At 46.3% G+C, this 15438-nt stretch overlaps 1 protein-coding gene across 4 annotated transcripts in view; it reads left to right on the forward strand.

Annotated features, from left to right (window-relative positions):
- LOC119660867 (fatty acyl-CoA reductase wat-like) overlaps nt 1–15438 on the forward strand; it is a 216446-nt gene that overhangs the window by 109552 nt on the left and 91456 nt on the right. For all 4 annotated transcript variants that reach the window (XM_038069777.1, XM_038069776.1, XM_038069778.1 and 1 more), the window contains one exon: nt 4208–4353. In XM_038069777.1, the coding sequence (XP_037925705.1) occupies nt 4227–4353 (127 nt within the window). In that variant the 5' untranslated portion in view covers nt 4208–4226. The remainder of the gene's footprint in view (nt 1–4207; nt 4354–15438) is intronic.

Below are 15438 nucleotides of genomic sequence, written 5' to 3' on the forward strand. Positions count from 1 at the left end.
GGCGGACGCGAAAACGGAAGCGGTCTTGATAACGAAACGCAGGAAAAATAACACTGTAAAAGTGGAGGTCGGTGGACATACGGTCGTATCAAAGCCGGCTATCAAATACCTGGGGGTAATAATTAACACCAAATTGAGTTTTAGGGAACACCTAGAGTATGCTTGCCAAAAGGCAGCCAGTGCCATCACGGCACTTGCAAAAATGTTGCCAAATATTGGTGGGCCGAAACATTGCCGGAGGTTGGTGCTAGCCGGAGTGGTGCGCTCCATCCTGCTCTACTCGTCGCCTGTGTGGGCAGAGGCGCTTGCAAACTCTCAGAGACGGAAGCAGGTGAACTCGGTTTACCGGCGGATGGCTTTGAGGGTTTGCAGTGCTTTTAGAACCACATCAGATGAGGCAGTATTGGTGGTGGCAGGCATGATCCCGGTTGACATTCTGGCCAAAGAAATGAGTGTCCTGTACAATGCAAGACATATGGAGGGGAATGCACAGCGTAGAAATGCGGCAAGGTCAGAGTCGCATGATCTCTGGCAACGCAGATGGGACGAGTCTACGAAAGGTCGGTGGACGCACAGGCTCATTCCCAACATTAGGGTGTGGCTTGAGCGAAAACATGGGGAGACCAACTACCACATTACCCAGTTCCTCACGGGACACGGTGGTTGCTACAGGCAGTATCTGCACCGCTTTGGGTTGGATGATTCTCCGAACTGTCCCAGATGCAATGGCATACCGGAGGATCCAGAGCATGTGATGTTTCACTGCCCACGATTTGCGATGGAGAGAAGGAGCTTAAACCAGGTGCTGGGCAGGACCGAGACCCCGGAGAGCTTGGTTACTGAGATGCTGGAGTCCGAGGAGAAGTGGCTTGCGGTTGGCTCCGCAATCATCCAAATGCAGGAGGAGTTGCTGAAGGAACAAAGAAGGAGGAAAGCTGCAAATAGGAGAAGGATGAGTGCCTAAGAGCAAACCTACCCCGCGAAGTAATACCTGAATGGTGGTCCCGCGGGACTGTGGCTGGAGAGACCGGGGGTGGTTTTTAGTGGGTGTAAATCGCACACGCTCCCGCTGTAGTGCCGCCGTTCGGGCGGCGGAGCTGCGGCGGACGTGTCTTTCTAAGATTTTCCACCTCCGTGTACGCACAAAAAAAAAGGGTGCCCCGGCACCCACATCAGGAATGTTTCGTTCAGTCGGCCAAGTTTCAGCAGCACCTGATGACAACTCCACACCAACTGGCTTGCTATTTCGTTGCCATTTAGTGCTGATAATGCTGCCCGACTGTCGGAACAGATTCGAATGGTGCGACCCCTCCATTTTTGTTGCAGACATTCTCCTGCTGCCAATGAAATGTCATATATCTCCGCTTGGAATATGGTCGTTATTTTTCCGAGGGGCCGAGCCAGTTCTATAATCGGATTCTCCGAGAACACCCCTGCGCCCGATCCATCCTCCATGACTGACCCATCGGTGAAGATTATTAGGTCTGTAATCTGAAAAGACTCATGGCCACTTGTCGACCATTCTTCTCTTTCGGTGATTACGACAGTGTATGTCTTTTCAAAGACGAATCTGGAAAGCATATGATCGGTCGGCATCAGGGCTACCGGATGTTTTTCAAGGAATTTCCAGAAAAACGCATGACCGTTTGATTGGCCGCCTTTCCACGCCCCAATAGTATCGAGCCTATATGCGTCGTTGGCTGCTCACCTCCAAGTGAATGTGAATTACCTATCGCATACCTACAGCACCAGAGTAATCTGCAGGATTTCCGATATTGTTCCTGGATATGATGCTTCCACGTTAACTTGGAGTCGAACTCCTAAGTACTTGACTGTTTGCACCAGGTGGAATTCCGCCCCTGCTAAGGTGGGAAGCGTATAGCTGTCCCACCTGACGTTCCTAGTGAACATAACTAGTCCAGTCTTCCTAGCGTCCACCGTGAGTCCATTGCGGAGGCACCAGCTGTGGATTACATGTGGAGTTGCATTCAAGCGGTCACATACTGTCGCCGCTAACTTGCCGGTAATTATTACGACTAGGTCGTCCCCAAATGCTTGCGCGAAGACTTTTTTGTTCTCCAGGAGCCACAGCAGGGTTTCCATTACCAAGAGCCATAACAGTGGAGAGACAACCGCTCCCTGTGGGCAGCCCCTGAGACATTCTGCTTCAATAGACTTCTGGCTGACCGATATGTGGATTTTTCTCCACTCTAGCGTGTGAAGGATCCAACTGATTAGCAGCGGTTCGATTCCATACTGTCTTGCCGCATCGCAAATTGCCACGAATGAGGCATAATTGAAGGCACCTTCGATGTCCATGAATGTGCCTAAGGCGTATTCTTTTTCGGACATCGCCTTTTGAATTTTTGCCGTAAGTTCATGGAGTGCTGTCTCCGTGGATTTGATTTGCTGGTAGACGTGTTGCCTATGGTGAAGTGGCCACTTAGGAATGTGTGTATCCCTTGTGAACCGATCTACTAGTCTTTCTAGTCCTAGCTTTTGCTCGCTCCAGTGATACTACCTTGCATGCCAGACTCCAGTCTCTTGGTTGAGGACTGTATGCACCTGTTGGCCCCAGGATTAGATTTTGGATGCTGCCTGGGAAGTGCACTTCAAGCAAATAGTTTGCCGTTTCTTCGTCGCTTTCTGTGTACATCCCGTTCTGTAAACGTAAATAACCCAGTTTCTGGCTACGTTCTTTAATCAACTTTGATGTTGCCTCGAGGGAGTTAGTCTCCTCGCAAAAGCGTCGTCAAGATGACCGTTTAGCCGATCTTATGCTCTTCTTTAGAGCCTTCTGTACCTCTTTATAGCAATTCCAGCTAGCGCCTGATTCACCCTTCAAAGCACGATTGAGGCGCATCCTTGCCGTTCTGCTCTGTTTTGCCAAATCCGAGTTCCACCATGGTGTTTTACCCTTCTTTGGCATCTTGAGTGGACAGTTTTCTTCGAAATGCTAGTTGTGATCATCTGGTTTGTCTTCTCAATTCCAGCAATGGATTTGATGCGCTTCTCACGGATCGTGACTCGGGCGATTAATTCTATTTGATACATCAACCAATCTGTTTTCCTCGGATTCCGAAATGGAGTGGGTGGAGGTGGATCCATGCCCATAATGAAATCAATGCGTCTGTGATCCGAGAGTGTGATATCGTTTGATACTCTCCACTCTCCCATCAGAGCCGCGATGTCAGGAGATGCCACCGTGATGTCGATGACTTCTCGCCTGACCACGTTGAAGAAAGTGGGTTCATTACCCATATTTAGGATCTGCAAATCGGTTCCTACTAAATACTCCAGTAGTCTCGATCCTCTTGCATTAATGTTCGAACTTCCCCAGCATATGTGGTGAGCCCATGCCTCTATTTTTGGCATATTGGATAGCTCTGATGAATGTTCCACTGGGAACGTCTTCTGCGTCATAGGGAAAATATGCAGAGCATCACAGTATCCCTTTATCTCCCTGTTGACTTTTTATGGTTAACTTGATGTGGTGTCGCCATCACATAGGTCGTTAACCTAATTAGCCTGGAAGTCTTTTGAGACTACCATGCAGGAGTGGGGTCGATCGCTTCCATTGACATACAATAGGTCCGCATGTTGGAAGTTTAGGCCCCTGACTACCCCACCAACCACCCACGGTTCTTAAGGTTATGTTTAGTCGAAAGGCCCCTATTTTCGTGTCGCGAGGGGATCCTAAGTCCACATCAACTGGATGTTGGATCGGACCAGATGGTTATTTGGTCCACGGATCCCTCGTTTGGGGCATAGCACCCAAGCAACGGTTTTGTCCAGGGCAGCGGCAACTCATCAGACGCTGCCTCACCTCTGCTCTCGATTTGGTCCTGTTCAGCATCAAGTGGATGTGGACTTAGGATCCCTCATTATCCTAGCTCTAGCCTAGTTGAGGCTCAAACTGTTGGAGGTTTAACTTGGATGCAGTTCGCACCCTTGACGTGTTCTTGCGAATATATGAAGGAGCGTTTTCCACCTATTGTCACTTTCGATCACGCTACTCCCAGGGCAGAGGTGAGGCAGCGTCCGATGAGTTGCCTCCACCCTGGACGAAACGGTTAGTACCTATTTTTGAATAGTAGTAGCAAAAATTAGCAAGTAGAATACAGCGGCCTTTAAGACCGGTAGGGCAAACAATTTCTATGATTTGTTTTCAATTTTATCTAATGTGCTTTTTATCGTCTTATTTCAGGTAAAATAACGACGAAACGATGCAAATACAAATAACAGACGTTAGTAGCGGTGGCGGCGAGAATGGTGAAAAACTAACAGCTGTTCAGGAGTTTTACTATGGTACAAACATATTAATAACGGGCGGTACAGGGTTTCTAGGGAAAAGTAAGTAAATACCGTTTTTTTTTACAATTAGCACAATTTATATTAGTAAAATCATTATTCCCTATTGTAACCTCCATCGGGTGTTGTCAGTTTATTATTTATTTGATGGAAAAATCTAAAGTTCAGGCGATTCCTTCTCTGTGATTGCCACTTTCTTACACAGAATTGAATACTATGAAACGCTCCGTGGAATTTATCTGCTCAAAAAGCCGATGGAATTACAGGCGAGCGTTAAATATTATTATTATTCTGTTAAGGGAAAGTTGCACCGCGTCCTTGAAGAACTATTGTGCCCCTTTTACTGGTTATAGGGTACCTATTGATCATAGTATCTCAAGCAGGCCTATAACCGTTAGGAACTTTAGTATGTTCCCTACTTCCAGATCTTTCAGCTTTGCATCTGGTATTAAGTGTTCTCCCAGATGCCTCGACCTATTTTGCACAAGTGGCGGGCACTGTCCCAGGATGTGTATAGGGGTTTCGTCATCCTCCTCACAAAACCTGCAGGCAGTGTCCGTAGATATCCCTAGCTTCCCTAGGTGATAGTTCAGCCGACAATGACCAGTGAGAATTCCCACTATGATTCGGAGGTTCTTTTCGGTGAGGTTTAAGCAATCTTTTGTGTGTATGGGTTCATATCCCCCAATAAGCACCCTGGACTGCTCCATCCCTGGTAGGCCCGCCCAGTATAGTTCCCTCAACCGTTCCTCTTCATTTCTTAGATTCATAGCCATGAAACCGTTTCCGATTCCACAGAAGGGTACTGGCCCGTGTAAAGGCGTCCCTGCTCCCTTCTCGGCTAGTTCGTCCGCTGCCTCGTTGCCTTCCAACCTAGGATGGCCTGGAACCCAAAGTATCCAGACCTTGTTGGACGAGCCGAGTGTATTCAGTCTCTCAAGGCATTCCCATACCAGTTTAGAGTTCACCTGGTTGGGCCTAAGTCCCTTGATTGCTGCTTGGCTATCGGTAAGAATAGCTATGTTCTGCTTCCCTATAGTTCCTTTGCAGATTTGTCTATGGCGTATATTTCCGCCTGGAATATGGTAGTGTACCTGCCCATTGGCTCAAAATACCTTTTCCTTGGACCAATGACACCGGCACCCACTCCCTCTGCTGTGAGGGATCCGTCAGTGTACCAAGTAATCAGCGGCTGGTTTAAGCCGTATGTCACAGTCAACCAATATGGAGGCGATGAACTACACCGAGCGGGTCATTAGCTTGTGGTCAACGTTTGGGGCGGTGAATCAATGCCTGATGACTTTCGACGGCATTATCTATGGACCAGACAAAAACGGAGATATTACTCATTGCAGTAATTACAGAGTTTTTACGTTACAGAGTATCATCTGTAAGATATTTTTCACTATCTTGCTAGGCTGGATAACCTTATTCACTTCACTCCACATCAAATTTTCTCTTTCGTTTTTCGTAGCTCCTTTTCGACATGCGCCCACAAATGCTCTATCAGATTTAAATCCGGGCTCTGAGGTGCACGACATGGTAAAGCCGCCATTCCTTAACGACCATGGCTGTGTGTTTTGGGTCGTTGTCAAGAACTAGCATGATAGCTGATGGCAACCGTAACATCGCTATCGTAGTTGGAATGTGCTGCCTTAGTGTATTCAGGTAGCCCACTTTGGTGAGGTCTTCCTGATTTATATATAGGGATCCTGGTCCTTTAGATACTATAGCACCCAACACCATGTTGCTACCACTGTCGTCTTTAACTGCTGGTCCAATGTTGCTTTCTTCTAAGGCAGTACCTACTCTTCTCCATAAAAATTGCAAGCCATCGAAACCGAAAATGTTAAATTTCGGCTTGTCGCCAAAAACTAACTACTTTCAAAAATCCTCTGGCTTATAATCGAACTCTTGATCATATTCTAGGCTGACCCTGACCAATGGGCGAGGCCAGATAAAAGCAGCAGGATCACTCTCAAGACCATTCGACATCAACAACGGTCTTCGACAAGGGGATGCCCTATCATGCGTTCTCTTTAACCTGGCCCTCGAGAAAGTGATCCATGATGCTGAGGTAAATGCAAGAAGTACGATCCTTTTTAAGTCCACCTAACTACCACTGGCCTATGCTGACAATATCGACATCATGGGAAGAACCACCCGAAACGTACAAACTGCCTTCATCCAGATCGAGCCGGCGGCCATTGAGGCGAGATCTTGGGCTGCGCATCAATCAAAGCAAGACAAAGTATATGGTGGCAACTTCAGCACCGAAGACGAATTAACCAACCACATAAAACCGCACTGGTCAAACGCACGGTTGTTGTCAGTCAACAGACCCTATTTCAGCTTACAAAAACTATTCCGCTCGAAACGTCTCACCATAGGGTCAACGCTCTTAATGTACAAGACAATGATCTTGCCAGTCCTCATGTATTCCTCGGAGACTTGGGTTCTTAGCAAGAAGAATTGCAAACTTTTGGCCGCGTTCGAGAGAAGAATCCTCTGAAGAATTTTTGCCCTCCTACATGAGGATGGACGATTCCGTAGCCTACACAATGATGAAATCTATGAGCGATACCATGACCGTCCGGTTGTGGATAAAATCCGGCTCAATAGGTTACGGTGGGCGGGTCACTTAATCCGTATGGATGAGGATGATTCCACCCGGAAAGTCTACGAGGGCAATATTTATGGTAGAAAAGAAGATGAGGCAGACCCTGCCTAAGATGGAGCGATGGTGTAGGTCAGGACGCCAGACAGCTTTTAGGGATATCAAATTGGTGGACCTCGGCGCAAAACCGGGATGTCTGGAGTTCCTTATTAAGGCAGGCCTAGACCGGATACCGGTTGTTGCGCCGTTGATGATGATGATCATATTAAAGTCGTCTTTTAATGTTCTTTTGGGGAAATCAGTGGCTTCTTAATCGGAGATAGGTCCTATATCCCTCCCTATTGAGAAAATTTAGAACCGTCTGAGGAAGAACTGTCACTATACCCTTTAGATGGAGTTTAAAGGGGGGTCCCCATATATGTAAATGGAGGATGTAAACATTTTTTTCGTCGATTATAGTCATTGGGGGTATCGAATGAGAAGTCTCAATTAGTACTTTCCGAATCTGATATTAGTTTTGAGATGAATTGGAAAGTGCTCGAGTAAGGAGTCAAAATGTACACACTTAAAGTGAGACAGGACTCATTTTCGGAAGCTACCCAACCCGAAAATCCGAAAAAAAAATCAGGGTGGTGCGCTTAGATGAAATCTAGGCCTCAAAATATGTCCTATTCCGATATCTGCTCAAATAAACTTACTAATGGTATATTACCAACTTTTAGAAATTGACAAAAAATCCTACCTTAAATTCATGCTAGGACTTCGCACCAATATATTTTATATTTTACACGTGTCAAATTTCATGGCAATCTGGCCATTAACGCCAAAGTTATAGCGGTTCAAACTTAGCACTTTCGGGCGAATTTACTGCTTCCAAAGCCATATAAATAAGATGCTGACGTTGTCATTAACGAGAATAACTGACATTCGCGTCAAATACTAAAGTCGCATTTATGAAGAATTCACTTCAATTCCCCAGCCCTTTTTAAGGTTTTGTGTAAAACACAACCTTATTAAAATCGGGTTACTGTCTGTCTGTCCGTAGGAGATGGTTTTAGCGATTCACACCAAATTTGGTGAAAAGATGGGAACTGTGAACGCTCACGCATACAGTGAGTTACATAATTTTACGTCGAACTTAAGGGTGGGGGGGGGGGGGGGGTTCTCATACATGGAAAAGGGGGGTGTACATTTTTTCCCCATCAAATATAGTCAGGTGGGGTAACAAATGAAAGGTTTCGATTAGTACTTTCCCAAGCCGGTCTTAGTTTTGACATTTATTCTAAAGGTGGGGAGTGCGAGGGGTCGAAAGTGATCATTTATTTAACGGACCCATTCACAGAAACTACCCAACCAAAATATTTGAAAAAAAATCAAAAGGTTGCCACTATATGGTGCCTAGGCTCCGAAATACCCTCTATACCGATATCTGTTTAAATAAAATTAATAACAGTGTATTATTATAATTTTTAGTAATTGGTTGGAAAACCCCGCTCAAGTTCATCCTAGTTCCACGAAACTACAACAATATAGGGTATAACTTAGAACATGATTCTACCATATTCGTTTTGAGAATGATGGGGTCCTAAGTCCGCATCAAATTAATGCTGGACCGGACCAAATGGGGAGCAACTTACTCCCTCTTTCCTGGTCCACGGACCCCTTGTTTAGGGCTTGCACCCAAACTTTTAAAAAAAGTCAAGCGACGAAAGCTTTACGGTTTCTTACCAGGGCAGAGGCAAATCGTCAGACGCTGCCTCACCTCCTGCTGTCCTAAGTCCGCATCAACTTAATGCTGGACCGGACCAAATGGGGAGCAATATATATAAGGAAGCATTCAACATCTGCGAGCCGCTACGGTCACGCTGCTCCCAGGGCAGAGGTGAGGCAGCGTCTGACGATTTGCCTCTGCCCTGGTAAGAAACCGTAAAGCCGTCGTCGCTTGACTTTTGATGATTCTACCAACTTTGGTGCAAATCGCACTATTACTAAGGAAATTATAATAGGTCAAAGTTGTCGCTTATTTGCGAATTCAAGACTATGAATGTCAATATCACCTGAATGTGGATATTCTCACATAATGTATGCATATATTACGTGCTGGGTACTAATGGGACAAATGCACACTCAAATGTCTTTATAAAAGAAATACACAAAACCTTTCAAACCTGAAACGTCCAACTTCCGGTTTCCCGACTTCTTAATATTTGCTAATAATATAATATTAAATTCCGAGTGTGAAGCGTATGAGGTTGACTATTATCAATTCAATGCTTTTCTTCAATTGCTTTCTAAAAAATAGAGGCCAATAGAACTATGTGACACGGAGCTGTCAGGCACTCATCGCTCCTAATATCTTCTTCTTTTTCTTCAGCCTTTGTCCTGTTCACAAGCGGGGTCGGCTCACCGTGATCGGCTCGACGATCATCAAAAAAACCGATTTTCGCTATGGTCGAAAAAAGATTAAATTAGACATTAGAAGGACGTGACTGGACTGTGAACGATTCGAGGTGGGTTGCTTTCTCTGATGAGTCGAAATTCAATTTGCTGGGATCTGACAGTCCGTCCCCCAGTGCGAAGAAGAAAAGGAGAGAGATTTGACCTCCAGTTTGTTGAACGAACTAGACGCCATTCTACCTCAGTAATTATGTGGGGATGCATAACATCCAAAGGAATTGGTAGTTTTTCGTTTCTAAGTGGTGCTGTCAACTCAGAAAAGTACAAAAAAGTTCTAGAAGATTGCATTGTTCAGATGGTAGAAGCACTGTATGAGCACTTTGGTCAAGTAATGTTTCAGGACGATTCGGCTCCGTGGAAAGAGAAGCTTGGCATATAGTCGCTGCCATGGCCAGGAAACAGTCCAGATTTGAACACCATAGAGAACATATGGGTATTCATGAAGCGGCGATTACAACAAAGATCGATAAGAAACAAAGCAAATCTAGAAAAAAAGATTTAGAAAAGATATGGCTTAATTAAATTCAGCACGATTTTATTGAAAATTTATACTAATCAATACCCGCACGAGTTGTCATTAGGGCGAAAAGCGGTCATACGAAATATTGAAGACCGAAAATGAAACAAAAAAAAATTTCTTCTAATTTGACATTTGCAGATACCTTCACTACTTTCATTTAACAAAAATCGTTTAACAAATTGTTTGCGTGTATATTTTTTTCGACGCTTCTTTGTACTCTACTATTAACACAATGCCTTCAATTCCGTAAGATGGACAGATATGCTAGGCACACTAGAGAACTCCTTTCACGTGCCAAGCTATCTCTTGCGGATATTGAGGGGGCCCTATATCAACTAGGAGACGTCTTCTCATGGGAGCAACGCAGTCCGTTCTTCTCTATGGGGCGGAGGTATGGGCTGATGCCTTTAACAAGGACGTGCATCGTAAACGCCTCGCTCAAGTGCAGAGGCGGAAAGATTTGCGAGTGGCGTCTGCTTATCGCACCGTCTCCGCACCGGCTGTGATGGTGATTGCGGGAGTGATCGCCGTTGCCCTCCTTGCCAAGGAGCGCAAAGCTATCTATCGCCGTAAGGACGAAAACTTAAGAGAAGTGGTCGCCCGTGAAGAACGTCAACGCACCCTTAACGAGTGGCAACTTTCTTGGCAAAATGAGCCAAGGGGCAAGTGGACTGTGCGGCTCATGGACAAATTAGACCCATGGTTGAACAGAAAGCATGGTGAGATTGATTACTTCCTTACCCAACTTCTAAGTGGGCATGGAGGTTTTCAGTCTTACATGCACAGGATTGGGAAGGCGCGATCTCCTGATTGTGTGTTCTGCAATAGAGTGGCGGACGACGCTGAACACTCCTTTTTCTCTTGCGAGAGGTGGGACGGCCTCCGCCAGCAGCTTTATGCAGACGCAGGGGAGCTCTCTCCAGACAACATTGTCAGAGAGATGCTGAAGAGCGCTGGCAGCTGGAATCGTATTGCGCATTATGTTCGGGCTCTTCTTACTACGAAGAAGATTGAACTCGACCGGCAGAGGGATCGGACGGCAAGGGGTTCCCTGAACTAACAACTCCCTTCCTCGCCTCCCCTCCCGTTGGTGAAAGGAATTCCCTGACTTGAAGGCTCCCAAAGCCGGGAGAGCGGGAGGGTTAGCCCGAAGTAATGTGTCAAACGGTTCCAGGCTAGTTCTCTGATAACAGGGAGGTGTTTAGTTGGTAGTCCGCCAGCGTGCTGTTGCGGGAATCTAACCAGTTTGCTTGTTACTCCAACGTGTTTCAAACTTCTTATAGAAGTGAAACCTCGTTGTCATGTTATCCCTTGGTATCACTAATTCGAGATACCGCCTAGAAATTATATCAATCTTCCTTCGATTTAGGCAGCTCCCCGCCTCGCTCATACTACCGGCCATCCTGAATATTGCCCTCCTTGCCTGCATCTGTATGTGCAGATGGAGAAGGACCTCCAGGGATTCCGTTGTGCATGTCCTCATTGCCCCACTGATACAACGCAACCCAGCCTTTGGAGCTTATGTAGTTCCCTGGCTTGTGTGCTGAGTTCGGTTCTTTCTGCCCAGATTACCGCTCCATAGGTAATCTTTGGCCTTACGATTGCAGTATACATCCAAAATAGTATCTTCGGGCTGCAACCCCAATTTTTTTCCTGCTATGGATCTACAAGTCATCAGAGCCCTCGTGGATTTCCGACTTGTGTCTTCCAGAGTAATTTTTATGGCTCTCAGGTGATCAAGCTTACGCCTCCTGGTGAATGGCACTATGGTGGTTTTGGCTGGGTTGATCCGCAGTCCCACCTTCCTGCACTAGGCACTAGTAACCCTTAGTCCAGTTTGGATTCTATCACATAGGGTATCTTTATATTTGCCCCTACAGATTAAAACAATGTCGTCCGCGTAACCCTGGACCTGTATTCCAGTATTTGTTAGCACGCCCAGGCATTCGTCCACTACCATACTCCACATCAGCGGGATAGTACCCCACCCTGTGGGCAGCCTTGAGTGGTGTTCATGATAATAGAATTTATACCTGTCGGTACCTCTATTTACCTGCTTTCTAGCATTTTGCCCATCCAGAATGCCAGGGTGTTTCCCACTCCTTTGCGGCTCAGGGCATCTTGTATCTTTGTGTGCGATGTGTTGTCGAATGCTCCTTCGATATCCAAAAACGCGCACAGTGCAATTTCTTGTGTTTCTATGGCATCCCGTAGTACCTCTGTCAGCTGATACAGAGCAGTTTCAGTTGTCCATCCTGTCTGGTAAGCGTGCTGACAGTGATATAGGCGATTACGCTTTAGAACGTTAGTTCTAATATAATTGTCTATGACCTTCTCCACCGTTTTGAGTACGAACGATGTTAGGCAAATTGGTCTGAAAGATTTAGGGTGAAAAGGATCCTTTTTTACCCGCTTTCGGAATAAAAACCACTTTTGCCCGTCTCCATGCCCTTGGTATGTAGCCCAGTGCTATGCTCACCCTTACCACCTTCAGAAGAGACTCTAAGATAATTCCTAGGCCTCTCTGGATAAGTGCTGGGAAAATGCCTTCTACTCCGGGAGATTTCAATGGTTTAAAAGTTCCCACTGCCGATCTTAGCCTAGCTTCTGAGCATACCTCTTTTGCTAGTTTCCAGCTCTCCTTCCTGCCCCTTCTATTCGTTGTTGGGATGTCAGACAGAATATTGTCGGACCCCGGGAGATGAGTTCTGAGAAGCAGGTGTACTCTGTGCTCCTCATTCTCGGTAAAAGTCCCATCTTCCTTTTTCAAGCAGATAGAGGATATTCCCCCGTCTTTGGCTACAGCCTTGTTTGTTACTTCTGTGATCTGTTCGATCCCTTCACAGAATTCCCTGAAGCTGTTCCGTTTCGCTTCCCTGATCGCGTTGCTATAGGCAGTCAGTGCATTTTTATACCTCTCTCAATCCCCGATTTGTTTTGCCCGGTTAAATAGTTTTCGTGCCTCTGTTCTCATTCTGGCCAGGTTCCTGTTCCACCATCCCTTGTTGACTTGACTGTCTTGGCCGGACAGCTGGCCTCATATGCGTCAATGACGATTGTGTTGAGGTTTTCCACCACCGTTTCTAATTCCATTTCGGTCCTGATGTCACCGCCCCCTCGAAGGTGGGCAATGTTGTTGCTCAAGTGCGTTGCGTAGGATTCCCAATCCGTTCTCCTGGGATTCCTTAATATTCTTTCTATTTCGGAGTTACCCTCAATGTCGAATCTGATTATCCTGTGATCAGACACAGAGGGTTCATCCGACACCCTCCAATTCCTGACCATTCCGTTCATTAGGGTATTTCCTAGAGTTATATCTAGTACCCCCTGTCTAGTTCTGGTCACAAATGTTGGAGTGTTCCCTACGTCGTATATATCTAACTTATTGCTAAGAATAAATTCAAGAAGGTACTCATCTCTACGATTGGTGTCACTGCTTCCCCAGACTTCGTGGTGGGCGTTGGCATCGCAGCCGAGAAAAAGTGGTAACGCCCTCTTCTCGTAATACTTCGTCAGTTTTGCGACTTGTTCCGGTGGAGCCCGGATTTCGTCTCCTGGGAAGTATCCCGACACCACAACTGCCTCTCGAGTCCTCCTCCCGCCTTCCAATGAGATTTAAATAGCCACAAGTTCCCCGGTTAAGAACCCTGAAAGACATATGTATTTTAAATTAGGTTTAAGAATTATGCAAGCTCTTGGTTTTTCACAAGAGGAGTTCCAAATTACCTGCATGCTTCCTCCGTGCTGGCCGCGAATCTACCGCCGGTACACCCAGGGCTCCTGAGCTCGCCTTCGAACTTGCCCTTGCAAGAACTGCAGATGGGGCTCTCGCATGGTGGAGATTTATCTAGGCTATCTTAGTGCTGGCCATTGGCTCCGTTATTGTTTGGAGCTCTTCTCCACTGTCGGAGTGTCACCCTCCTCCTCTGACATGGCGCTTTCTTGCTTTCGTGACTTCTTCAGGGACCTCCGTATGTTTTCCACCCGGTTCCTCCTCCGAGGTATCTTTCCTCGGCTTTTCCCTGTTCACATGCACGAGTATGACGTTTAATCGCCTCCAGGGATCGGTCATCTACCCAGTTCGTGAGGAGTTTACCCTTGCCCTTCACCTTGCTTCTGAAGACTCTCCATAGTCGTGTATGGAGATTTTCATTCTGAGCGATTAGGAGGCTCATAAGGTCTTCTGTTTCTGTTGCCGCGGCTTTAAGCAGAAAAACTGTCACCATGTGGGCTTCTGATATATCATCCCCAGCACATGTTGACAGTTCCACCCCGATGTTACGTTTAATAGCGTATGCCAGTTTAGTGTTGCCCTGGAACACTATTGTTTAATATTTGGTTGGGTTGAGGGACAGTTTCCACCTAGAAAAGTAGGGGTGTAGTTCGTCTAAGTATGAATTCCCTGTTGCCAGACAGAGTCAAAGACTTTTTTCAGGTCAAGAAAGGTCAAGAAGTTTGAGATGATATCACTGGCCTCGCAGTGTTCGTCAATCATCGTTCTGATGGCCCGCACGGAGATTTTGGGCGGAGACCGGAGGATTTTTTGTTCTTGGAGAGCGTAATAAGTTTTGCAACTTGATTAAGCTTCAAGAACTTGATACTCTGGATGTTGTCGGAGGGAGGTGGGGCTACTAGGTGGCCACTAAGTAAAGACTGGTTGATGGGTTGCGGAAGAAATGCTGGTGAGTGGAGAAGAGGGGAGATAGAGGAGATGACTTCCTTTTCTGCCTCTTCGCTGCGAAGGTGATTGGTCTTTAAGAAATGGTTGGCTAATAGTCCGGTTTTTTTCGGGCGGTGAAATGTTTTGGGGCAAAATAGTGCTTAGGATATTACCTTTACCGAGTCTGGGAGACGTTTGCCTCAATTCACGGTAGGTATGTGGGTTGAGCTCAATATTGGAATGTTGACCGTGAAGGTGTTCGGTGTAGAGAGTTTGGATTCTCTGACGAATCGAATTATCGAGACCGTGGATCTCATTTTTGAGGGCGCGACAGGGGGTGCCGTATCTGTTTCTGAAGGGATCTTTTCAGTTTGATGACCCTTAGGAGATCTTGAAGCAGCGAGATTAAGGTTTTGTAGTTGAGGGAGCACACTTCTTTGTCGATGCTGATATATTGATTGACTGCTGCATCTTCATTGGATATGGTTGTGGTGCTACTAATTTGGATCTGCGAGAGAGAGGATTTGAGGGACTGGTTGATACTTCTGCAGTTTGCCTTTTGATAGTCAGGGACAGTTCGGTGACTGGGGCGATCAGGAAGGGGGATTGGAATTAGGTCATTTGTTATAAGGAAGTGGTTGAGGTGTGCCATGATTTGTTGGCGAGGCGCGGATAGGACGCGCAGAAGTTGAAGAGACTTGAAAAATCACCAGTTACGAGGGACTGGGGGGGAGTGTTTTTCGGTAGCAACAACTGTTACTTCTAGGGACACACATCTAGTGTCGGGAGGGAAAATTTGGGTGATTGGGTATCGGAGGCGAGAATAGCAGTGCCTCTGGCAAAGTTGTTACTATCTTGCTTGTGGCGGTCGAT

This window comes from Hermetia illucens, chromosome 7 (genome assembly GCF_905115235.1).
Source record: "Hermetia illucens chromosome 7, iHerIll2.2.curated.20191125, whole genome shotgun sequence".
Classification (NCBI taxonomy): Eukaryota; Metazoa; Arthropoda; class Insecta; order Diptera; family Stratiomyidae; genus Hermetia; species Hermetia illucens.